Here is a 25863-nt window from a genome sequence, read left to right as displayed (position 1 = left end):
TTTTGCCTATAATTTGCATGTTAAGTTTAATTCTGCTTGCTTTTTAAATATTAAATTGAAATTTGTTTTGTATGGGGAGGGGGTGCTGTTCATTCTTTAACTCTGCAAGGCTAGCTTCTTATTCTTGAAGGCCATTACCATACTCTTAAAAAGGTTTGACTCTCTTCTGATAAGATCATTATTTTCTTCAAGGCGTTTGCACATTATAAAGTGCTGTTGGGGAATCACACCTCTCTAATGCTTTGTACTAGACACAGATAAGAGAAGAAGCTTGATTAGTTCTTGTGAGGGTTAACAATACTGTCATCACACATAAGCCCTTTCTCTTTTTCACATTTATGCTGGCTCCATCAATCACCATCAAAATCTCTTTAGGACAGGAATTTTAGCACAGATATAGTGCATGCTAAGGAGGGAGGACATGCAGGAGCACCATAGCCAACTGTCAAAAAGAGGCTACCAATTTGCCCATTTTTTTTTAAATGATAGTCAAAATGGAAAATCCAGGTGGCCTGCAGAGTTGCTTAACTGATATGGCTTGATTGACTAGCCTGTCAACTGGGGGCAAGTTAATATAAGCCTAGGGTGTGTGTTGTGTGTGGGTGTGCATACACACACTTGCATCTTGCCATCCTTTGTATAAGAATCAGTGAGCAGTTACTGTCTTTGAAATACGCCCAACTCAGTCCTGCTATGGTGACCAGATATTTTCACTCCATTTCCCCCAAAAATCACAGTATTAAAATGGACTCTGGGTATAGTTCTAGGTTTTATCCAGGAATCAGTTAACTTCTTAACCTCATTCCTAGTATTCTTAGTGGCTCAGAGAGAACCTTTCAGGAGTGGCCTGAACAACCCAGCTTCTGATGAAAAGCCAAACATTTCCCTACAGGCATTTCTATTCCAAATGAAATATGACAACAATACATAGTCCAAAGGAGATATTAATTGGTCTTTAGCTTGAATCATTGATCAGCCCAGGCTTCTGCTAGCTAGGATTGATACCTTTGTAATGGTGATAAGTTATCTTCAGTTGAATTTGCCATCTGGCTTCATTTGAAAAAAACACACCCATGATCACATTTGATGGCTTTTTTTGTTTTCTAGAGAACACAAATGTTACCCTCACTGCATCCTAGCCATGTCCACATTAAGATATCTTTTTTAGGAAAGTAAAATGAAACAAACAGTTGGTAGAAAAAAGTTTCATATTTGGGACCAGTTCCAATATCTGGTACTATCAAAGTCTACCCTCAAACGGAAACCTAAAAGTAAGTCCAATTTTACTGCTTTATGACTGTATCAGTGTGTGCTTCTGCAAAATTCTCTCTATCTCTCTAGAAAAAGCCTCGTTCACATGCAGCCAGCCCAAAGTGGAAGTCTTGATTACACTGGACAGTCAGTTATGTGGGCTGTGCTTTACATTTTTCCCTAAGAAGGAAAGAAATGAGATTTTCTGGTATAGACCTGCATTGACTTCCTCAGAGTGTTTTTTTTTTCCATCTTAATTCCCTCTATGTGGTAAAAGCAATGTCTCTGCCCTCTTTGTTTTTCAGAAAGTAACACTTCTTATATTATTCGTTGAAAAACAAAACTTTATGAGATCTATTTAGATACTGCTCAAAAAATAATTGCCATGTAGGTGGCTAGCCCCATGTGCTACTCAAACTGCCTCAGTACCATTACAATCATTTTGAATTGCATGTTGATACATGAAATTCAACCCTACCAGTAAACTCTTCAGGCAAAATTAAGTATCTTTACAACAAGTAATATGAACAGATTTTTCCACTGATCTTTACCAAGTGTATTTTTCTCTGTCTGGTGAGAAAAGAGAGACTGAGTGGCAGAAAAACCGGATGGCCAAGATAATTGTGGAAGCAATGTTTTGAAGATGATAAAGGCAATTTAGAGTGTTTTCTACCCATGCAAAAATGTCTACTTTACAGATCCTACTTCAGTATCTGCTGTGCACACACCCTGCCTTCTTTCTGGCTGAAAAATAAACGACAGTGTAGTTCATCTGTTAACACTCAGAAGAAATGAAGGTTTTTTTTTCTTAACTATGTTATGATTTATGAAGCTAAGTCTAATAAGCTTAGATTTTGGTGACAACTCTAACCAAAGAATAAACAGACTATTTTCAGTGTTGAAGATGAAAATACACTTAAAAAGATATACAATTTTATCTTCCTAATATATATGTCCATTGGCCTCTATATTGTATTTTTCAAGTAGGAAAGAGCTATTGGAATTCTATAATTGAAAAAGGAATTTGGGGATGGCCAGAGGAGACAAAAGTGGATTTCTCCAACCATTTTTATTCTCAGCAGGAGAAATTATGTTGCAACCATATATTTATTCAGATGATTATAAATATTGGTTTTATTGTGCCTTTTACTCACTGCAGTTACCCTGCAAATCATAAAAATAAAATACGCTGTGTATTGTTATCATTAAATGTTCCTTCCAAATTCTTGAATTCTAAAGCCAATTTAAGGAAGCTTTGCTCTGTTGAGATAGACTGAATCAATTTTTAAGAAGGTGACCTATTAGCATTCTTAAAAGTAGTTAGCATAAAGGTATATAAACCTTTATGAAGTGTATTCCAAATCAGTCAATAATGTTATCCACAAATTCAGCCTGCTTATATTATACTGTACTGCAAATAAGTGATTTGACGGTTGCTCACTTTTTTTTATATGGCAGTTAAATTAAGACATTAAATAAAGAATTACATGAAACTACTCTTAGCCTTTTAAATGTGTCAAAAGCAGATCCTGTAATAGGAATGAGGTGTTCTGAACACCTGTGCACACACTTGCTTTTGCAACTTAGGACACAGGTGAATCATTTCTGGAAATTCCTGAGGATAAGGTCCACAAATGATATCACCATTATTCATTGCTTTTCTTGATTTATAGTAACCTACTTTATTAAGTTACAGACCCTCTTGATGTTTATTTCTGTGTGTGTATGTGTCATAACCCATGGGTGAACTAAATATTACAGGCATTATCCAAAACATCAAAAAGGAAGTCATGTTATATGATATGAAAAACCTTATTTTGGCATATGCTTACTTGGTCACCTGGTAGACCTGCCTTAATCTATAAGGTTTTAACACAGAATTTTAGAATAGGTGATTATCTTCCATTCCATTCCTAACCCTGTAGAAAATATTCACATTGATAATTTCAATGCACTTATATTGGAACTTAATTTAAAAAAATTTTCAATAATTATATATAAATTATATACCTGTACTTATTTATAGGCATTTTTCCTAATCTTAACTAGTTGTATAAACAACATTAGATTTAGATGTGTTCTAGGAGTCTGAAATTAAAAAGCTGCAAAAGATTTTGGAAATACAAAAATATCACATTAAATGTCCTACCGATGTACTGAAATATCATTATCAATGAACATCTTGCTCCACAGGGTAAGATTATTTTTCTAATTTATGATGACAGCCTGACACTTCAAGAAAGGGTCATGTTGTGATTACGAAGTTAAATACTTATGAGCTTAACTCTTTGTCTTCTGAAGATGGCTAATATTTGAAACACCAAAGTATAATATTGGAAAAATGGGCTTGTGCATGTTTGTTATTCACATGGGTGTTTGCAAATCTACATTGATTTACTCAGGAGATTGGGGTGGGAGAGGAAACAATGGTATTACCTGTTTCCAAGAATTACCAATAAAATCTACCCATTAGTTGATTTACTATCAATGACGAGTTACATTTTATTAGTTTATAAATTTGTATCATTTTCATGTGTACCATTGATGGTATCAATTAAATTTTAGTTATTTGAAAATAGGTTATACTACAAGATTATAAGTGCTAGATAAAAGCAGTTAACTCTATAGTAAACCTAGCTAATTTGCAATATTGAGATTAAGTACATAAGACTTGTAAATATACAAATGTGCATATAAATACAGCTATAACTTCTGTAATATTTTAAAACAATTTATTTAAAAGGGAACAATTAAAGGGAGACTCCTATTTTTTCCATATCTGATCTTTGTAATAATGTTTGATTAAGACTGTAACAGCACAAAAATATTTCAGTAATATTCTCTTTGAAATACTGTTTGAAAGCCACATGGCCGATGGTTTACTTTTTGTTTCTCTTTCGAATGAAATGGTGTAACCCTATAAAGTCACAAAATAGTAAAGTTTATTTTTAGTAAATACTATATAAACAAAGGGAAAAGACCCTCCCCACCTTCTATTGCTATTTTGAGAGTCATAGTTGCTTTGAACTGTGCGTTGAGTAATAAACTTGGGTTGAGATGCTGTTTACTTATCAAGGTTTACATGTACAAAATAATAATAAATCATAGTAATGAATATTGCATCTTTTAGTAATAAACTTGTTTATAACAGTAGTTTTCTCTCTTTTCAGAATTTAGGACCTTTAGAAAAGTTACTCTCTGGAAGATAATATTTTATTTAAACTCTGGCATTTAAAAAAACTACTCTTTGGAAATTTATGGCATGACTTTTAATGTATACATTCTGTTTTCCTTATTATTTCTAATTCTCAAAATAGTAACATATATTCTGATCCCGCATCTTAAAAATCCTGCAGAGAAATAATGAAACAATTTAAGTTAACATGTGCACCATTTTCTTCATATATTGCAGACCAAGTATTAAATGTTCCTTGTGGGCCAGTCACATTGTGCTAAGCAGTTTATATGATTTACTTATATAAATCTTCAGAATAATTCTATTAAGTAGGGATAATTTTGACACCTATTAATTGGTTAATAAACTAAGATTTTAAAACTATTGCCCAAAATTACCTAGATTTGTGTCAGAACTTGTGTTTGAACCTAAGCCATTTGACTGCAGTTGCTCACCTCAATCATAAGTTGTTGTAGTTCTTATTCCAAATGGTGACAAAAAAATCTCTGTCATCAAAATGAATTCATTCAGAATGAGTTAAAGAGACACTGAGGTAATTCTGTTCCATTTTTACCAGTATCTGTGGTTGTGCTTTAAAGGTACAGTGGTGAGTATCAAGTTTGGAACATTTTAGGCCCCTCTAAAACTCATCATTCCTAGTGCCATTTATTGAGAATGTCTCTGGTCATGCTGTGGCAAAAACAGCCACAAGTTTAACCCTCTTCCATGGTATGGATGGAACTTGTCACTGAACTGTCTTTGTATTGCACCAGTGGCCTTGGCTGGACTCTGGGCTGCTAATCCTAGGGAGGGCCTGAGAGGAGTGCTGGGACTCACTAGCTGAATCTATTGACTGTGCACTTCTGTGCTTCACCACACAACAAACACGGTTTTCATACACTATGGAAGACAGTTTCCTGCAGATTCCCATCTGCTCTCTACCTGAAACCCTAGATTTATGCATGTTTGTTCAATTAAGAAGAATGGGGGGAGTCTCTACATTGACCTCTAAAATCTCTTGAAATGTCATCTTCTAAAGCCATAAATTTCATTACACAAGAGAAGGCAGAGATATTTTTATAACAATAATTGCATTTTCCAGTTGTATGACATTTTGATAACACTCCAGGTAAGATAATTAGGGACTGTAACAGAAGAAACATTTTTAAAACTTTCTCAGAAATGTACTGACCTAGTGAAATGTCTTTAGAAGAATTTGTGAGTAAAATTTGTGAGTAAAATGAAAAATTGTATGGTATATTTTGCTTTTATGCTATCCCAAGTGGAAGTTCACAATCCTGATGTATTCCAAATCGTATTTACATGTATATGTGTACACATGTATATATGTGTTCATGCATATATAATACCTACCATTAATTTATTCTTATCCTCAGAATTGCTGGTTTTTTTCTCTTTATTCTTTCTGTCTCTCTCTTCCTCTTTCTTTCTCTCTCTCTCCCTCTTTCTTTCTCTCTTCCTTCCCTAAGATATTAATAAAGCTAACTAGTATATTCTAATTAATAAGAGTGTCACAAATCATTTGGAAAATAATTGCACCTCTCAGTTTGCAAATCCTTAGATCAACAGCTTAATTAGCATTGCCAGACTTTAAAAAATGTTTCCAAAAATTCTGCTCCTTCTCATTTTCAGATGTTTCTCCAAATGTGCCCCCTTTTGATCCTTTCCCTCTATTCCCAAATGTATTTTTTTCTCATCTCTCTTATAAACTGTAGCCTAATACCTTCTTTCTCTTTCTCCATTCTCCTTTTCTATTTGAGTAGAGGGAGAGAAGGCAAGGATTGGGCTCTGTTTTATAAACTCCAGTTTGTCTGTTTTAATTCCTCCACTGATTTGTCTCTTTCTATCTTTTCTAAAAATAAATATTGGTAATTTATTTTTTCTCTATTGTATGCTTCTTTCAAGGCTTTCTCTTTTGAGAAATATTTAAAGACAACCTTTGGAGTTCCTTATCCTTGCCTATTTGGACCATTTCTTCTTACTTTGCTAACACACTGTTTGTAGGCCTTTTGCTCTTATCTGGCCACCAAAATAAATACCTGACACCTGTCCTAATATATGACTCTCAGATACAACTTTGTTTCTTATTATCTGTCCTCTGACTTGTCCCCTGTGACATACTGGTTCTTTCTTTTACCTTTTCAGAATTTCACTTCTTTACTTGCTCCAAAAATCTTTCACTGCTCCTTCATTTGTCAGCTCGCCTTTTAATCGGCAATACCCTCATTCTCCAGAACTTTAAACATTATTTTCTAGACACGAACTATGAAGTTCTCCACTTCTGTTACCTAACCCTGGTGGAGTGAGTTGAGCTTGCTCACATGAGTTGAATGAGCAGAGTGCAAGTCTTGTGGACAATGTATTTTGTCTAAAGAAGAACCCTATTGCTGGTGAAATCTCCTATGGTCTGTTACACTATTTGCAACGTTCTTTTACCAAATTCTATCCTAACAACCTTCTATAGGACATTCCTTTTCTCTTTACTTAGCCCTGGAAAAAGGCTCCAGACTTCTTATTGAGCTCTGAGGCAATTTTTCATTGTAAAGTGATAGAAAGGAAGAAGAAATACTGCATGGACAGCACAAAAGGAGCGAAGTTTTTAGTTACAATTGCTCCCACTAGCCAGACATACCATCTTCTTCTGTATTTCGCTGAATTTTTTTTTAATGTTTAGTCAGGACAGCTAATGACTGGAATGACTGGAAGAGGACCTAATAGTGGTGGTGAAGGGATGTTAATAGTAGTTATATGCCAATTGTAGCTACAGGATGGGAGATGGGTGGCATAAAATATGTCTACATGTATGTCAGGTATGAGGTCGGGGGTGGATGTCATTCCTCTGTTTTATCCCATGTGGCAGAAAAGCATTAAATATACATATTCCTGTTTCCTGTTCTGCCTCTAAACTCCAAAATATTTTGATGATTAAAAAGCTACTAAAACGAATAACCTGAAGTTTAATATGACACCAAGCAAAAAGACTTTGATTTCTTGAATGGTAATGAAATCCAGTCCTAATTTATTCAAGAAGGAAGTAGTCAAGGACATTTGGAGCAGGCTGGTTTTTCTCTGTGAAACTTGGAGTCTTTCAAAGAATATCCTGAGAAACAGTCATTTTGCATGTAGTTATAAATAAGTAGAAATAGGCACCAGACATCCCTGTCTTCTAGCAATGGCAACTATACATAACTACTAACAAATAGGCAAGAAGTATGTGGAGTTTTTTTTTTTTTGTGTGTGTGTGTGTGTGTGTGTATTGTGCATGAGTGTGTGTGTGCATTCATACAGGTATTGCCTTAGAAATGGGTAATCTCAAATGCCATATTGTTGTAGCTTTTGTCCTTGGGATCATAGCCTGGAACATGTACCAGGCTTTCTCTCCTGAGTCCGTTCTGTAAGACAGATTCAGCCCCTTGTTTCCAGGCACTGCCATTCTCAAGGTTTTCCTGAGGGAAATAGAAAGGCACATATTAGCAAGATAGCCTTGATGTACTCCAAATTAACTTGAGAGAATCTTGTTTAGGCCCTGGCTTCAAAAAATTATATATATGTACAAAAGAAGCATAAACAACTCTGACCTAAGACATTTTCTAATTGATAACTTTGATAGTCCATGTAAGGTACTATTTCTAATGATAATAACAGCAAAAAGAATAATCTATTGAGCATTTACAGTATGTCTTGTGTTGCATGAAGAAATGTATACACCTCTCACTTAACCCAGCAATCCTGTGAGGTAGTAGTATTACCTTATAAGGAGAAACATATCTGTATCTTATATGTGGATGACCCCCTTCCTACCTGGGAATAGGAGAGTGTGCTGATAATAACAGGGACACCTATATACAAACTCCCCTGGATGCTGCTAAACATTATTTTTTGGCAAAGGAGCCCAATAGTGACACAAGGAGTGTCCCCTCCCTTTCAACTTAGCCTTGAGAACAGAAGCTGGCTGCCTGCATTATTAAGTTTATTATTTATTCCAGGAAATTCTATCTTCCGGAGTCTGCAAACCAATAAATAACCTGATCTGTTGCTTCTAGAACTTCCTCAAAATTCATTTATACAAACAATAGGCTGCTTAACCAGCTGCCTTCTCAGCAAAATAAATTGCTCATCTGGGTAAACAGCCCTTTTCTCAAAAGTATAGATTGTTCAATGAAGCAAACTCCTTGCTTATCAAGCCACTATTCAATTATCAAAACTGACTTTAGGACCCTCACCTGGCTATATTTTCCAATTTTAAATTCTCACATCACAGTTTTTCCCAGTTCCAATAAGAACCCTGAATTGAAAGATCTACCTTAAGTCACTTAAGCTCAGAATTCTATAAATGTCTGCACCTAACTTCCGTGTTCTGAGCCTCTCTGTAAACATGGTGCTCTTGTCTCCTGCCATAAGTAATAAACTCAGCTTTAGGTGATATACATGCTATTCTGCTGTTTTCTGGAGAGGAGAGCAATGGACAACTCAGAAATATTTGCTGTGATATGGGTTAGGCTTCCCTCTCCTAAAATCGTAAAAGAATAAAATGTCTGGGACTAAAAGTCAGTATAAGTTTAAACTAAAAAGAAAAATACAACAACAAAAAAAACACTTCTGCCCTTAATCAAGCTGGGAAGACAGACACTGATAAGGTCAGCTGCTCCCAAGTTCTGGCAGTCATCAAATGCCATAACAACCCTTTGAGTGACCATTGCACTCTTACCAATGCTGCCCCCACATAACTTTGTGGTCATTTTCTGCTTCCCATAGACCCCTTTAAGAATCCTTCAGTGGGAATCCAAACCTTACAAAAGACATGTTCTTCCTCCCCCTTGTTGAGGGTGGCATTCCCCGATTCCTCTGAAGTACCCCAACTTGTTACATCAAGTCAGTAAGTCCAATTTTGTCTAACTACAGGCTCTTTCTGGTGGTCTTTGGCTGATGAAACCTTAATAGTACTTGGAGAGTGTTTCTAGTACTGCCTGACCTAAAGTACTTCTTTCTCCCAGAATAAAGAGAGCTGGGGAGTTAGAGAGTTAGGTGCATCTTGCTGCATCTTTGCCTGTACATTCCCACCATGACCTTGCTTTACATTTATATCCCATGGAACTGGAAATGCTTGTGTCCATGTTGCTCTGTGTAATCCTCCCCTTACCCACCCAGTTTTCAGATCAGAAAAACTGGAGTTGAGGAGTTAAATAATTTACCCAAGGAATGTAGGACATGGAACCAGGATTAATCCCACGACTGTCTGAGGCTAAAGTCCATGCTTTGAACTATTATAGGAGAATGTGCCTTCAATTTGTTCGTTTTCTATTATTCACTTTTATATTTTCCTAGAATTCACCTTCACAGGGGTTAAAACAAACTTTGAAAACTGACCACCTGCAATGCCAGTAATTCAGCTCCAAGGCACTTTTACCTATCAACATATTTATGTGCTTAAAAGCTGATTAGCTGAGGTAACTCTGAAGTTGAAACTCAAATTCTTTCAAGTTCTCACATTCACTGCCTTCCCTTTCCAGTGCATCTTTGTGGCCAGTTTAAAGGGGCAAAACCAGGAATCCCTTTGAGTCCATACACATTTTTAGAAGCTCAAACATCAGCTCACCTGCTCTGTCCCACTGTCATGCTGAACTCCACACCAGCATAGTGTTTTGCACTTCTTAGACCAAAAGCAAAATAAATTACAAACTGGTCTAATTAACAGTGGTTGAATATCCTCACCTCTTTGGCGACCTATTAACAAAAGAACAAATAGATTAGATGGTTGCAGCCCTCCAGGTCTTCCTTTACAGATTTAAACATTGTCAACTTGAAAAGTAGGTTACTTTTTAGAATAAGAGTGAAAACAAGACTGAGTGGTTAATAAACAGAAATTGGTTAACTGCTGAAAGGGGTAGGAGTTCGTTTTTAAACATCAACAAATTGTCAGGTCAGGTAGACTCACGACTGTAGAGTTAAACAGAGACAACCTATTTATTTTTAAATATGTATTATAGAAAACTCTGCTAGTAACTTTCTTTGGCCAGCAGAGGGGATAGCAGTAATTATGCAATTTCTTCCTTTAAAAAAGTTCTTGGATTTTTAGCCAAACCAGATATATTAATATTTGAGATCATCTAAGTCAGTATTTATAAAATTAGAAAGAGTATTTTTATTGTTCCTTCTTTTCTTTCACCCTAACATCCTAAACAAGCAATACCCTCATGTTCCTCCCAGGTACTTTAAGCATTCCTCACACCTCCTCATGCCTCACACCCTTCTTTTCCCTTCCTTGAAACATACCTGTTCAATGTCCTATTTCTTCAAATCCTGCTGTGGAACAAGAGTCAAATTGATATTCAAACCAAGATGTAAAGGCCAATGATTTTGCTCCTCCCAGAACTTATGCAAATTTTAAGTCATAAAGACTATTCACTAATACCCAATATCATTCAAGGATAGTTATTAGTCCCATAGTCAGTGTAGTGTAAAGATCCCTAGAGGGAAGAGTGGAGTAGTGGTTACACCATTGATCAAATTTCTTTTAAGTGCCAGATACTGTGACCATCCACAAACTTTTTCTCAAACTGCTTTCTAGAGACAAAAAAAAAAAAAAGAAAAAAATGTAGATTGTTTGTTTTTTGTATGAGACAGAGTCTCACACTATTTATTGCCCAGGCTGGAATGCAGTGGTGTAATCTCGGCTCACTGCAACCTCCGCCTCCCAGGTTCAAGTGATTCTCTTGCCTCAGCCTCTGGAGTAGCTGGGACTACAGGCACGAACTACCATGCCTGGCTAATTTTTTGCCTTTTTTTTTTGTAGAGATGGGATTTCACCATGTTGGCCAGGCTGGTCTCAAACTCCTGACCTCAAGTGATCCGCCCACCTCAGCCTCCCAAAGTGCTGTGATTATAGACGTTAGCCACTGTGCCTGGCCAAAAATGTAAATTTTTAAAAATCTAAATTGATGTTTAAACAATCTATTCCCTGGCATTACATCATCCTGTCAAAAGACACTTGACCACATAGAATTCTACTAGTGTTGATAATAATATTTATCAATTAGTCAGTGTATTCTACATACTGGGCACATTTTACATAGATTATCACTAATCCCTATAAATAGGTAAGTATTGTTATTCTCATTTCATGGATGAGGAAATGGTGAACTTTTCTACGAGCTAATAAATGATGAAGTTTACATTTAGTTAAACATGTGATCACACTCTGTAACACTCCATTTGCCTTAATGTGTGCATATGTGTGAGTGGCAGAGGAGGGGTTGCAAAACCTCAAACTGCTGTCCAAGGGCATTTCTGAATCAGAATAATTTAATTTGGGACAAAGCCATTTCCAGGGTTTCAAACAGAGAAGAGTTTTGTCTCTGAATGAACCACAAAAGTATCAAACGCTCCAACAAATGATGTAGATCTATTGTCTCTTAAGAGCAAGTCCTGAGATTTGCTAAGAAGGACAGGACTCTTTGCTTCATATGGATTTAGATTCTGTTTTCTTCTAGAAAAAGATAATATTGCCTTTGGGAGATAGTAGATGGTAAAGCAAAGTATAGGGCTATAATTCTCACAGGTAGAAAAGTTAAAAATGAAAATGAAACTCAAATTCTCAAACCAGAAGCCCTGTGTTTGCCTTCAATTGTGGATTTATCATCTCTTTCATGAGCAAGACCTTGGGGATTGAGCATCAGTGGACTGTTGAGAAAATTGGTTGAAACCAAGTTTGTCAAGAGACTACAGGACTGTAGAAATATTAGGTGAGAAAAGAGAAGGTCAAAGGGGATGAGATCATATCCTGTAGACAAGCAGGTTTATCCTAAGGAAGAGAAAGTTCATGCTTATAGAGGAAATGACACTAGATGTATAGTAACCTGGGGTAGTTTTGAGGAAAGTTCCCCTTCCTCTGAGCAGAAGCAACTCTATGCCAAGGTACTGACTCCATGAGCAGAAGGCAACCTAGAATCCATTCCCCACATGGTCCCTCTACTGGGCACAAGCCCCAAAACTCTCAGCAGAAGTCCTGAGTACAAGATATAGGCTTAAGCTGGAAGTTAGGAAAGTCAGATTAGGAGTGGAAAGGGCATAAAATTTCAGAAACCTAGGAATAAAGAGACAGTCTATAAACTTGCAACAGAAAGAATGGCATGAGTGTGTGTGTATCTATCTGTGTGTGTATCTATCTGTGTGTGTGTGTGTATGTATCTGTGAGTGTGAGTGTATGTATCTCTGTCTGTGTGTGTGTGACAAAGAGGAGAGAGAGACTGAAATAAGGTAGATTACATACAAGAATCAGAAATTAGAATGGTATCAGATTTCACCACAGCAAACTGAAAGCTAGAATATTTTTTATCTATCTCTCATCATTATACAGAGCTGCACAATTTCTGACAATTTATAAACTAGTGCAGTACATTTCTCTGATGAGATTAATTATCTAATACAAAGATTACTTTTTTATGTTGAGAGATAGATTGTAAATATTTTAGGCGTTGCTAACCAGAGGATCTTTGTTGCCGCTACTCAACTCCGCCTTTGTAGAGTGAAATCAACCATAGTTAAAAGCAAATAAATGTTCAAGCTCTGTTTCTAGAAAATGAAAAAAAAAGAAAGAAAGAAAACAGGTAGTAGGTCAGATTTAACCTTAGTGTACGGAAACATAATCTAAAATATAAAATAATAGACTGATAACTAAAGACTTTATATCTGAGACATGCAGCTTTATGGTAAATGAGAAAAATATAGTAAGATTCAGATAAATATAAACTACTGTACACTGAAAAACAGAGTAGCATCAATCTCTATATACTGTCCTGATAATGGGATGTTTTGGCCACTTGATACACCAACAATGGTATTTGTTCTTGATTTAGGAAATGATATTTTCATTTCACATATCTAAAATGGAAAAATGAAAAAATAACTTTCAGCCACCCAGCAGAATTTTATCAGTAATAATGAAGAATTTAAAGTGTATCTTAGGCCAAGATCTTTCAGCAGCTGATGCACAAAATGATTAATGATATAAATTTCTTGGAGTTGCTAATCAACACAGACATGATTCTATGTGTCGACATGTATGAGTAACATAAACAGCATATCTTCGAGGTGCTGTATTTTATCTGGAAGAAGTATAATTGAAGACATCACCTATTAAGACTAAACAAGACCAAGATAAAATATGACACAAGGAGAACAGGCCCACAAAAGGCCTCTGTTCTCCCTTACTGACCCTATTCTACATTTAAACATTGTAAGACTTTTTAAAAGATTCAGTGGGTATTACAGAAGATTTGTTAAAGCCTCTTAGTGAGCAGACCTGAGGGTATCAGGCTAACCCTAAGGCCTCATTTGGAAGACAGGCACCAGGAGGCAGAACATCTGGTGGTCGTGTTCAAAAATTTTTCCAAATGCTTGAAGGCATAATTAGACTTTGTTAGAGTGTTGGCTTTTGGCCTTAAGGGCATTTGACTAAGACCTGGCTCATTTGGAAAAAAAGAAAACATAGGGATTAATACCAGAAGAGTTATTCATGCTGAAAATGTGTAAGAATTTTCAATCAAATTTAATATAAGTGCTGCTGTATCAACATAAGAGCATGCTAATTCTGGTGCACACATGGAAAATATAGACTGGAAAACCACTGGATTTCATGTGTACACATTTCCTGCTTTAGAAGGAAATAATCAGGCAGCTGAAATGTTGGCTGTCTTCTTAGTGGTGACCGATCACTAAACTGAAATGTCTAGGTATATCCCACTAGCACCAAGGAAGGAGTCACAGATGTCAGGGTACTAAGGCAAAATCTAAACAAAATGAATAAACAATCTTTTGCCTGAAACCGTTTACATAAAGACATTGAGAGAGCTGTTATTATGTGAAAGACTGGGGTTACAAGATTTATAGTCTATTCTTTATCATAGCCAAGATCTTCTTAAATTTCAGTGAATGGCTAGTGACATCATGCACAGAATAGGGCATTGGAGCTTGCATATAACATTTCTAGTACACAGTCACAAGAAATATTGCCTTTCATGTTTTGTGTTGAGTCAGAACGTTCCATTGTTCATTGGTATATAATAGTCATGGAAAAGTAGAATACCTTAAAATTTTTTTAGCTAAAATACATACTCCAAGGAGGTGGAGGCACAAGAGTACAGTGAACTTATTCCACCCCATTATCTCCCACACTCTCACCACTACCAGTCCCTCATGGGCTTTGAAACAAAAAGGACATTAATACATCAAAAGCGCAAGTATGGATGGTAGACACTTTGCTAAAAATGGCTTACAGTGAAGCTGCTCACTGCAGAGAATTCCACGACCCTAGAGAAGCAGCCTCCAAAGGACAACATAGGCAAAAACAACAGTGTTTTGCTTTTCTAGTAAGTTAGCAAAGGCTGACTTCATGAGATAGTAAGATGGTGATAACAAAAATCTTGTCTCTTACTGAGATGAGAGGAAAAGAACCACTCGGAATATTTAACCTTATTTACTGATTGTTACATTACAGAGGGTTTTTCATACTCAGGTCTCTGGGGGAGCATGTGTCAAAGCATCTTATTTTTTTATAATACATGGGAAATGTTTGAATATATGTTTTTTTTGTTTGGCTGGGTCTTTTTTGTTTTTTGAGACGGAGCCTTGCTCTGTCGCCCAAGCTGGAGTGCAATGGCACCATCTCAACTCACTGCAACCTCCACCTTCCGGGTTCAAGTGATTCTCCTGCCTCAGCCTCCTGTGAATATATGTTTTATATATTAATAATCAGATATATAATAATGAAGGGTGCCTTTGTATGTCAGCTTTGAGAGAGTAGACATCTCTGTGGGAAGAAGGGTTTTTGTGGGAAACTTGAATCCAAACCAATAAGACAGCCAGCCAGTCCACCAATGCATGCAAGAGCCCATATCTTCTTTAGTCCCAAAGGGAGGAATTATAACCAACCTGTTATGAGGCTGATGATTACTCCAGCAGCAATGCATCCTAAGCAGCCCACTGCACTGTAGTAAAGGTAGGAGATCGAGTACCAGGTATCAGCTATTCCAGGTCTGTGGAGAACAGCACATGTCACCAATTCCGTACATTCTAAAGACCCACAGTGATGTAGAGGACTGCTCGGGATTCATTTTAGGGCCTGGCATCTCAAAAGCCTAAATCATAACTTTTTGTCATTTAAAAAATTATATTTAGAGAAGATGTGCTTTGTATTCCACTCAATCCAATTCATTCTTGAATTACAAATATAACAATGTTGATACTGAATCATAAGTATTACAATGAAGATTGTGTCTTTCATTTCATTTGTATTATTTATTCTTCAGACATTTATTAAGCCCAGATTTAGTGATAGTAATTGTGACAAGCATTAGTGATATAAAGATGAGAAAGTCACAAAGTCTACATATAGGAGCTAATAGACAATCATAAAATGGGTTGGTTTTGCCTCAGTAGAAAAGGTATAAAAGACTATGGCAGCCTTCAGAGTAGTATCAAATTCAGACCAATGCGTGAGATGATACCTCAGCTCATTTTGAAAGAATAATTAGTAGTTAATCAAGCAAAGAAGGCAGTCAGGGCCAGGAATTAGCATTCCAAGAAGAGAATACAGTAAGTGTGCGCAGGAGGGAAGAATCAACATGGTTTATGGGGAACCATGAATAGGTTGAAATTCTTTGATATAAAATTTATGGAAAGAAAATGAAACTCAAAGGCAAATGGAAGGAAAATAATGGAGTGCCCATTTGGAACCTGAGTCAAAATGAATTTTATGGAGGAATAGGGGACACTAGTACGGCACTTGAAAGATAAACAGATTTTAGAAGAGTGGAAATGAACACTAAAATACATTCCTGTAAAGGGAATAGCTTAAGGACCCAAATGTAGGAAAGAGTGGGATAAGCATAGGTAGAAGAGAAGAGACAGAATTCAGAGTAGAAGGAAAACAATAGTTAATAACATTAAAACCACAGGAAAGTTTTAAGTTTGGCAGATATTTAGCTCCAGGATAAAAAGGTTGTGTTTTATTCCATAAGCACATGAATCATTGAAGTCATCTCCATGTGGTAGTAATGAGTTCAGAAAGGTGCTTCAGAAAAAATAAATTTAGTGACGCTTGGATAGAATGGGTTGTATTAGAAAGGAAAAGAAGATAGAAAAATGAAGGAAATCAAAAATACAAATAAGATAATTTCACTTTTCTGGACTTTGTAATGACAAGACTAGCCTCAAGATTGACAAGGACAATGGAGAGGAGAAGATATGCTGGACCGAGAGAGACTTTCATAAATGCAATTTGCCACATTATCTGGCCAGTTTGAGAAGCCTGGACTCAGAGGGAATGAGCCAGTACAGGGAGGTACTGATGATAATCAGAAAAGGGCTACTAAAAATGAAGTACTTTTGAGGATACACAAATAACACAAATCCTATATTTTCTAGACTTGCTCTTACATACAATTAGAATGTGAGAGTGAACATCTATTAAAGTCATGTGTAGTGCTACTTTATATATATATGTATATATATTCATATATATATATTTCCTCATTTTTCAGTCAAGGGCTCTGAGAATTCAAGAAGTTACAACTTACTAACTTGTCCAAAGATACAGAGGGAATAAATGGTAAAACCAAAATCCAAACCCAAGTATTTCAGATTTCAAAGTCCACAATCGTCTCTCTACACCATAGTGTCTGATGTATTTTGATATATTTGATCACTCACCCCAGCCAGAAGTACAAAGGGAAATCCTTTGTTAAACCCTGTGTTCATATTGTTTGGTTTAGAAGCCATAGGTTCACAGCAGTGCTCCTAACTCAGCTTGCCCATAAGCATTATCCTCATTGCTCACAAACTTCTTCTACTCAGTTTTATTCTTTGAGGACACCATGTTCCTCATCCCCAATCACCTGTCTTTCAACCCTCCACCATTTTTTCTGTTTTGTACTCATATCTCACATTAACTCTTTCACCAGATTGGTTTTTGTATGTCTGAATACAGAGGAATGGACATCTGCAGAAAGCTGCAGCCCTGCATGGCACTCTTCAGCGCTGGGTACTTCCCAGAGTGAGTCTCATAAGAGAACAAGATGTGTCTCATCACACTTATCTCTGAAGAGTGCACCACCCTCTTACCAGGTGACCCACTCTCTGGGACTTAGCGCCATCTTTAAAGTCAGCATACCTGCTGGATAGTACTGGAGGCCCTGTTGCTGTCACATTTGATTTGATACATTGGTCTGTTGATAGAGGCAAAGGCCATGTCTTAGAGGCTGGTGCAGGGTAAATGAAGGCCCCAATGGCCACCCAAAATGACAAGGTGATTCCAGTAAGAAGACCTCCTAGTGCACCCTGGATGAAGAAGAAAAAATTAATGGGAAATTTGGCAAAGCTGTCTATGGAAAGAATAATGAGATGAGGGAGTTCTATGCCTTAGAGATTCTGGCTTTCCACCCCAAATCTTGGCCACATGTTTTGGAAACACTCTGCTCAAACTGCCTTCACCTCAGATCCCACAATGCAGGTTTATTAAGGAGAGACTTGTTCTTTAAATGAAGACACAAGATAATTTCATGGTGATCATTATATTTAGATTTCTAGCAATAATTATTTTTCTCCTTAGGGTTTCTTTCTCTTACTACTTAAAAAGCTGCTGAAACCTCAATTCTCATTAAAAGACTTTCAGAAGTTAAGGAAAACTTCAAATACTAGGTTATTTTTTGTTATTGACAGCTTTTATACAGAAATTATTACTCTTATCTCTCTTCCTGAGTAACCGGCAGAGTCGCCTGACTCCCTAGTTCTGAGTTTTTTTGTTTGAGTATGAATACTAGCAAGTGCATTTAATGGCCTTGTCATTTAAGATTTATATTTCTTGACAAATAGTGAAAAGTCAAAGAATCACTTTTCTTATAGAGGAGGCAGAACAATCTAGCAGAGATTAGGACCACTAGACAATATAATCTGATGTTTCTGGTCACTGCTAGGAAGCTGAGCCTTCTGAGTCAGAGAAAAGAAACCTGTTGGCTTCTCTAGTTAATCAGAAAAAAATAGAAGCGACCTTGGTAAGAGTTCCAGAATGCTTTCTCCATTATTGTTTGAAGAAACTTAATCAGTGTGTGTGATTTGAATACTTGCGCCTTGGTCTAAACAAGTGGTCTGAAAATTTCTAATATAACAGTCAGACAATAAATATTTTAGGTTTTGTAAGCCATGCAGTATCTGTCACAACAACTCAGTTCTTCTCTTATAGAATGTAAGCAACTATAGACAATACCCAAACAGAAGAGCCTGGCTGTGTTTTAGTAAAATTTCGTTTATGGGCACCGAAATTGGAATTTTATGTAATATTTTTGTGGCAGAAAATATTATTCTTCTTTTGACTTTTTTCCCAACCATTTAAAAAATGTCAAAACCATTTTTAGCTTGAAGCCATACCAAACACAGGGGGCCAGCTAGATGTGGCTTGAGGTATATCATTTGCTGACCCCTGGCCTACCAGTAAGTGGCAAATGGATTTCAACTGGAGGGCTAACCCTGGTTGATCTATAATAGCTAGCTGGAGAGCCATGTTGAGACAGATTCTGAAGTTGTAGCCACATTCTGTGGGAAGGAGAGCTATGATTGGTTAGTAGGATCAGCCATGGCCATTGATGAGGGGAGAGGTGACACAAATTTATAATATTTACTATACTTTAGTAAATATCTAGGCAAAGGACATGTCTTAGAGGCTGATGCAGGGTAAATAAGGTCCCAATGGCTGCCCAAAATGACAAGGTGATTTCAGTAAGAGAAATCAAGGTGGTTTTCCTGACTAAATAGAAAAAAACTACAGTGTACTAACATAGACAATAAATCAATGTTAACAGTGCACTAAAATCTTATGTAGTTAGTTCATATTTTTTGTGGCTAGGATATTGTCTTCCCTTACATTATCTCCCCAAAGACATAATATTCTTGTCAACCCCAATATCAGACAAGTGATTAAGACTGCTTGGGAAGTGCTGCAAAGACCCGAATGCTTGCTACCCATCAATCTCCTTTACTTAGCCCCACAGGATTTATCTAGGAGAAAGGTCAATAAGGGTCAGGTAGCCACAGAGACCTAATCAAGTATACTATCTGACACAGACTTTATGGAATATCCTATAGTAGATACATAAATAAGTGTAAAGTCAAGCTTTCTGGAATCAAAAGACTTTCTCAAAATACATGCATGCAAGTGTGCGCATGGCAATAATTGAAAGATGGCAATATTGTTAGACTGAGAAAATCCTGCTATTATAAATGTTTTAAAAATATTGTTTTTTTCCAAATAATTATTCATTTTGATTTAAACTCAATACATAGTTATCCAACCAACATTTACTTGAAGACATACTATTAGCTTGTCAGAGCAGCAAAATGAAGATCCACCTGTCAGAACCCAAGTTTGTCTCTTCTCCCCTACATAAATTAGTTAATTAATTTAATAAAGTTAGTTATAAATCTAGGTAACTATACACAGAAAACAATGAGATTTACAAATACGAATTTTCAAAATTGTGTTTCAACAAAACTATTCTTGAATTCAATATCTATTTTACAGTTAATGTTGTGGGCCTTTAATTTACAGAAGACTTAATTTAACCTTAAAGAGTCAGCTTTGATGTCAGGATATGTGGCAGTTCATAACTACCTCTGCTCTTCTTCCATTTCTGTTCCCAGAAAGACGTCACTGAAGTCAGAGATAGGTAGACTCAAGCTCTGTTTAATTCTACTGTGGATTCTTTTCCTGGCTAAGACAGATAGCTTTTCTAAACAGGGCTGAGAGGAGAAAGAAAGTGGCTGGGCCCAGTTTTGACTGGGATCCTTACCTTCCAGTTCACAAAAGGGAACACTATTCCCAGGGAGAATAAGCCCAGCATCGGTCCTCCACACATGCCGTGAATGCTGAGGGAAGCCTGTGGAACAAAGGCAGACCAGATGAACCCCCTACTCAAGGGCATCTGTGACTTCCTGGCATCATACCTCTCTTGGACCTGGGATAAAATTGGGTCCTAGTCCTGACTGTGCCATTTATTAATTATGTGCTTTCTATAAGCCATTTCTCAATTCTAGGCTGAATGATAAGCACTGTATTTATGTGTGTGTGTCTGTGTGTGTTTGTATAGCAGAAAGTCAGGTAACCTGAATTTAGTTTGAAATTCAAGCTGAAACTCATTGAACTTCAGAGTCTTCTTTCTCTTTAAAAAATATAAGGTCATAGAACCAAGGGGACTTCAAATCACCTCTAGCTGTAATGCAAGTTCTTTTTTCCAGAAAGATGGGTTGCAAATGCATGATTGTTTTTTCCAGATTAATTTCGAAGAAGTCAATGCCTCAGATATATTCTTGACAAAATGGAGGCAGATGAGGGTAAAGCCTTCCTTCTTACCCAGCATCAATACTTAAGTTAATATTCTTGGCATTTCCTCTGCTGACGATAGTATTAATTCACAGTTTCTAGGGTTGCTGAATTTGAAAGCTAATTTACTGGTGATTACGTAGGAGAGTCAATAAGTTAGTAAAGGTAATTTTGTCTTCCCTGTGGGAAAAATATTTGACAATCTCTTACAAATGTCACTAGCCATCATGCCTCAGAACAAAAAGGCCTTCAAATAAAAAAAAAAAAAAAAAAAAAAAGGCACTGGGGGAGGAATTCAAGAGTTCCTGGATTTAAAACTATGTCTATTTCTGTAGTGTACAAAAGCAAACTAATTTTAATTTTTACCTTTCTTTTGTTAATATTAAGCATGTTTAATTAGAGGAAGACTTATAGCTCATGTAATTCAGCCTCCTCCCCAATGCCCAAATCCCTTCTAAGCCATTCCTGCAAGTACAGGACAATAGCTTTGTGCATTGGGGTTAGGGTTGCCTTTGGGGCTTGGGCAGGATATTTTACCTTGCTATGCCTTAGCTTCCTCACATGTCACGTGGGTACACTAATACTTGCTTCCCATATGGGGGACATGGGGTTTGGTGAGTAGTTCAATGTGGAATCCAAGAAAAAGCACAGAATAATCACTGAAGAATATGGAGCACATAAGGGCACCAAAATGTTGATTACTACTATTATTATCTTTTTATTACTGCTCTAACCTGCTCTATTAGTGAGCTCTGATCCCTGAGGCATGCCATTTGTTTGCTGAACTGTTACGATATCTAGGAAGTTTTTTCTCAAGTTGAGATTAAAAAGTCATTAACAGCTGTTAGCAGAATTAGCTGATAATCATTAGGACAGCAGCATATTGGATAGAGTGACCTTTCTCAAAGGGAGCTGGGCAAATCACTAACTGATCTTCCCTGCTGCTATTTCATCCCAGCCCCTCCTGCCCCTCTATTATCCACCCGATTGTGGTTCTGTGGTCACATGTTTCAAGTGAAAGAGGTTTATTTTTCGGAGCCTTCAATATGCCCCTGTGTCATGTGGATTTGGGGGAGTGGAATGTAGTGTGCAGTGTGCTCCAAAGTCTTTTGACTGTGGAAATTTTCTTTCTTGGAGCATGTCACAGGATGAGGCTTTCCAGAACATATTTTCTAAAGTCTTTAACTAAAACATTGAAAGGGTCTTTGTTTAAGGGACTTAAGCTGCCCCCACTGTCAGTCTTAGCACCACCCATAAACACACACAATTACGGGGTGGTTTCAGAAACATGAAATGAAATTAAACCGGGCTCTATATCTCATCCCTATAGTACCTGGGTTCTTGTCTTCTTCCCATATGTAAATTCTGAATATGAATGTTGTGCCATTAAATTCAATTTAGCAAAGGTGTTTGGAAAATTAAATAAGGGAATTATAGTTGCCTTTTTTTGCCCGTCAAAGTCAGATGTGCTCAGAGAAATGAGTGGACTACCTTAGAGACAAATACCTCTCCTAGGAAAGGAGAGGTCAGGGTTTTCATTTCTTGCCTATCAACATCTCTTAAACTGCATGGCACACATCTTAATCAATCAAGAAGGTGGGCCCAGGATACTCATCTGAACTAAAGCAGGCAGATGAGGGCATCACTCACAACTTCCTCCTCACTACAAGAGTTGTTTTCCACCAGTCTTTGGAGGAGTCCTTGCCTATCTGGAGCCCCTCATACTTCAATTGCAGAGGAGCTCACAATGGAAATATCTCTGGAAGAAAAGAATTTAGTGACTCAAATCATCACTAGTTGGACATGATGATACTTTCTTAAGAGTAAATACTGATTGTGGGGCACAAGACATCAGAAGCAACTTGGAAATATAGGTTCCATGAATAGGAAAATAAATCTAAAATAAGTGCCTGAGATCACTAAAGACAAACCTCACCACCTTGCCACTTTTGCTGTGTAGATGGGTATATATCAGAGTGCTTCAAACATTATGAGGCGATTACAAAGCATCTGTGATGAAACAGTATGTCAATGGCCTATTAGAAAGGACACCATGTCTCACAAGTTCTTTTACATAGACAGGTGAATTATTCCATCACTTAGCTCTCCCAGATTTGTTCCCTGAATCTTAAAATGGAAATAATGGAACGTATCTAAGTAGTCATTGGAAGGATCAAGTAAGTTACACTGTTCTGGGAACTGGAAGGCCTTCTATAAACATTAATGATTACTATTCACTTACTGTGACTCATATCTTCATTTGAAAAACATTTATTGAAAACTTATGCCATGATAAGAAACTCTAAATGATGTTCAGATTACAAAAGGCCAGGCGTGGTGGCTCACATCTGTAATCCCAGCACTCTAGGAGGCCGAGGCTGGTGGATCTCTTGAGGTCAGAAGTTCAAGACCAGTCCGGCAAATATGGCGAAACTCCATCTCTACTAAAACTACAAAAATTAACTGGGCTCCTATAATCCCAGCTACTGGGGAGGCTGAGGCAGGAGAATTGCTTGAACCTGGGAGGCAGAGGTTGCAGTGAACCAAAATCGCACTACTGTAATCCAGCCTGGGTGACAGAGTGAGACTCTGTCTCAAAAAAAAAAAAAAAAAAAAAAAAATTCCCACGAAGACACAAGGGGACTGAGAGAATTGGAGTAGAATCTAAACATGTGCTTATCTGATGCTGCTTTGTGAGTTGGGTAACATGAGGAATGGGGATGGGTGGCTCAGGAGACTTGAGTCATAAACCTAGTTTTTCCACTAACTGTGAGAACTTGACAGGGTATTTTCACTTTTTTTCCTGTAATCACCTGCAAAATGAAGATGTTGAAACAGATTATCCATAAGGTTCCTTTTAGCACTGATATTTTATGCAATTGGGAGTTGTGAGTTCAGCTTGGATGATAGGTGGAGGTGAGTAGATATCCCAGTTCTACCACTCTTTAATTATGTAACTTTGAGACAGTTACTTCTTAGTTCCTTCATCTGGAAAATTAGTGCATTAATTATACTACCTTTAAGAGAGAAGTGATGAAGATTAAATGAAATAATACATCTAGGACTCTGCCCAGAACATAGTAAGTGTTACATAAATGTTAATTATTATTGGTTTTACTATTTCTATCACTACTTTTATATCAGGATAATAAATTCTCAGATCTGAATTTTTAAGAGTTTCTAATTTTATCTCACTATCCCATTACTAATTTTAATTGTTTCTCCTTCTGAGAGTGATTTAATAGTTTCTCCTTCTGAAAGTGATTTCTCTTTCTGAAAAGATAAGTTCTTCTTTTTTTGTGCTGACTAGAGAATTGATTTTACATGTATTTTACATTTATTTTTAATTTGGAGCTGGCATCATTAAATGTCAGCCTTTGGATCTTGGAGGAAGAGGCAAGACATTAGAAGACAGCAGGGGGAAGTTCCAGTGAAACCAAATGTGTCTTTTCCTTCTTTCGTTACCTGCACAACACCTCCCATGACAGATGCAGCCACAGCCATAGAGGTACACATCACGCCAAATAAGAGACCTGAAGGAAAGAAAGAAAAATTACAATCATAATTTCCTGAGGGATTCCTGACTTCAAGGGATGCCTTGAGCCCCCACTCAGAACTGTCTCTGATCCAAGCCCTTTGCAAAGGGAACTCAGCGAGGACCATCCTCCCCATTCAGCCATCATCAGCCCCAAGAGAGTCACTTAGGAAGTCTCTTTACCAAGGAAAAGTTTCAATGACCTGCTTCCTCATCAGGCGGAATGAACTGCTATCCAGCCTCAAGGGTTATCCTTCTAAGCTTCTAGAAGAAATCTGTTATGTGAAAACAACATGAAAATGTGGGAGAGGTCCAGACTAATCTAGACAAAATTAGTGGAAATTAATTCCTGGGCAACCATCTTCCAGCAAGGAGCCGAAAAACAAGCTACTAATTCCAGGACTCCAGTAGTTTTTCATCTTAACAATGGTTAAATAATGTCTACCCATTCTACCTAACAGGTTTCGCACATCTGGAAAGTTTTTCAGATTTTTCCCTTTGGCGCTTTTTAAAATATTATCCTTATGGTCCTTAGTTACATTACATAATGATTTATTTGTTTCCATATCACCAAAAGGACCTTCAGAGTATGGTGCTTTTCTGGTATCATGAAAGCTCACTAAATGAATCAGCATATATGTTTTGTCATCTTTTAAAAATAATATCTTCTTCTAAACCATCTTTTAAAAAGTCCTTGTTTTTATACATCTATGTTTAAAAATAATCTCAAAAGTACACTGAATTCCAATAATAAGACATAAACAAAACGATAGAGAGAAAGATAGGCAAAAAGTAGCAGATTGACAGAGATGGAGACACAGTGTCAGAAATGGAAAGAAAACTATTGTGTTGATTCTTTTTGAGCATTCTCTGTCAGCTACATATCCAACCCAGTTCCCAACATGACTATTAATTCAATCTTATTGAATACCGACCATAGATTAGACACTGCACCAGATGCCAGTGCCATAAAGTGAGAATGTGATTCCTGTCTCTAACAGCTTTCATTCTAGGAAGAAACTGCTTGCAAATTAATCCAACAAGTATATGCATATACCCAAGAACAGTGCCTGGTATGCAGCAAGTACTATGTATTTATAATTTTTATTATTTTATTTCAGTCATTACATGATATTTCTTACGAGGAACCCACTCTTAAAATGAAATCAGGCTAGCAACCCTTGAGGTTATCTTTTCCAACTTCTCAATAAGACACACAAAAATAAGGAAACTTCAAGATTGATCCATAAGCACTTGCTAAAATTCCAAAAGTGTTCCAACTATCTATTATAGATAGGCTACTATTAGATAGATAGACTACTATTAGACTATTAGATAGGTAAGACTACAGAAAACAATGTCTGCCCTGACTTCGTATTGTTTCATGAAAAAGGAGAGCCCTATATGCCTGAAGAACAGAACAAAAACATGTTTTTTCTCTCCTTCTGACTGCCCTCTCACTGGACCAATGGTTACCTGTTCAAATGAGATTCTTGGCAGCCATCCCTCAAT

At 36.9% G+C, this 25863-nt stretch overlaps 1 protein-coding gene across 1 annotated transcript in view; it reads right to left on the bottom strand.

Moving 5' to 3' along the window:
* Positions 1-7686: 7686 nt before the first annotated feature.
* SLC5A12 (solute carrier family 5 member 12) overlaps positions 7687-25863 on the bottom strand; it is a 52058-nt gene continuing 33881 nt past the window's right edge. Inside the window, exons 10-15 of the mRNA XM_024255440.3 lie at positions 24282-24349; positions 20287-20373; positions 17616-17782; positions 15377-15480; positions 10044-10171; positions 7687-7893 (exon numbers count right to left, since the gene is read on the bottom strand). Coding sequence (XP_024111208.2) covers positions 7744-7893; positions 10044-10171; positions 15377-15480; positions 17616-17782; positions 20287-20373; positions 24282-24349 — 704 coding nt within the window. The 3' untranslated portion in view covers positions 7687-7743. The remainder of the gene's footprint in view (positions 7894-10043; positions 10172-15376; positions 15481-17615; positions 17783-20286; positions 20374-24281; positions 24350-25863) is intronic.

Source organism: Pongo abelii, chromosome 9 (genome assembly GCF_028885655.2).
Source record: "Pongo abelii isolate AG06213 chromosome 9, NHGRI_mPonAbe1-v2.0_pri, whole genome shotgun sequence".
In the NCBI taxonomy this organism is placed as follows: Eukaryota; Metazoa; Chordata; class Mammalia; order Primates; family Hominidae; genus Pongo; species Pongo abelii.
Note: the sequence above shows the minus strand (reverse complement) of the source record. Positions and strands in the feature narration are given on the sequence as shown.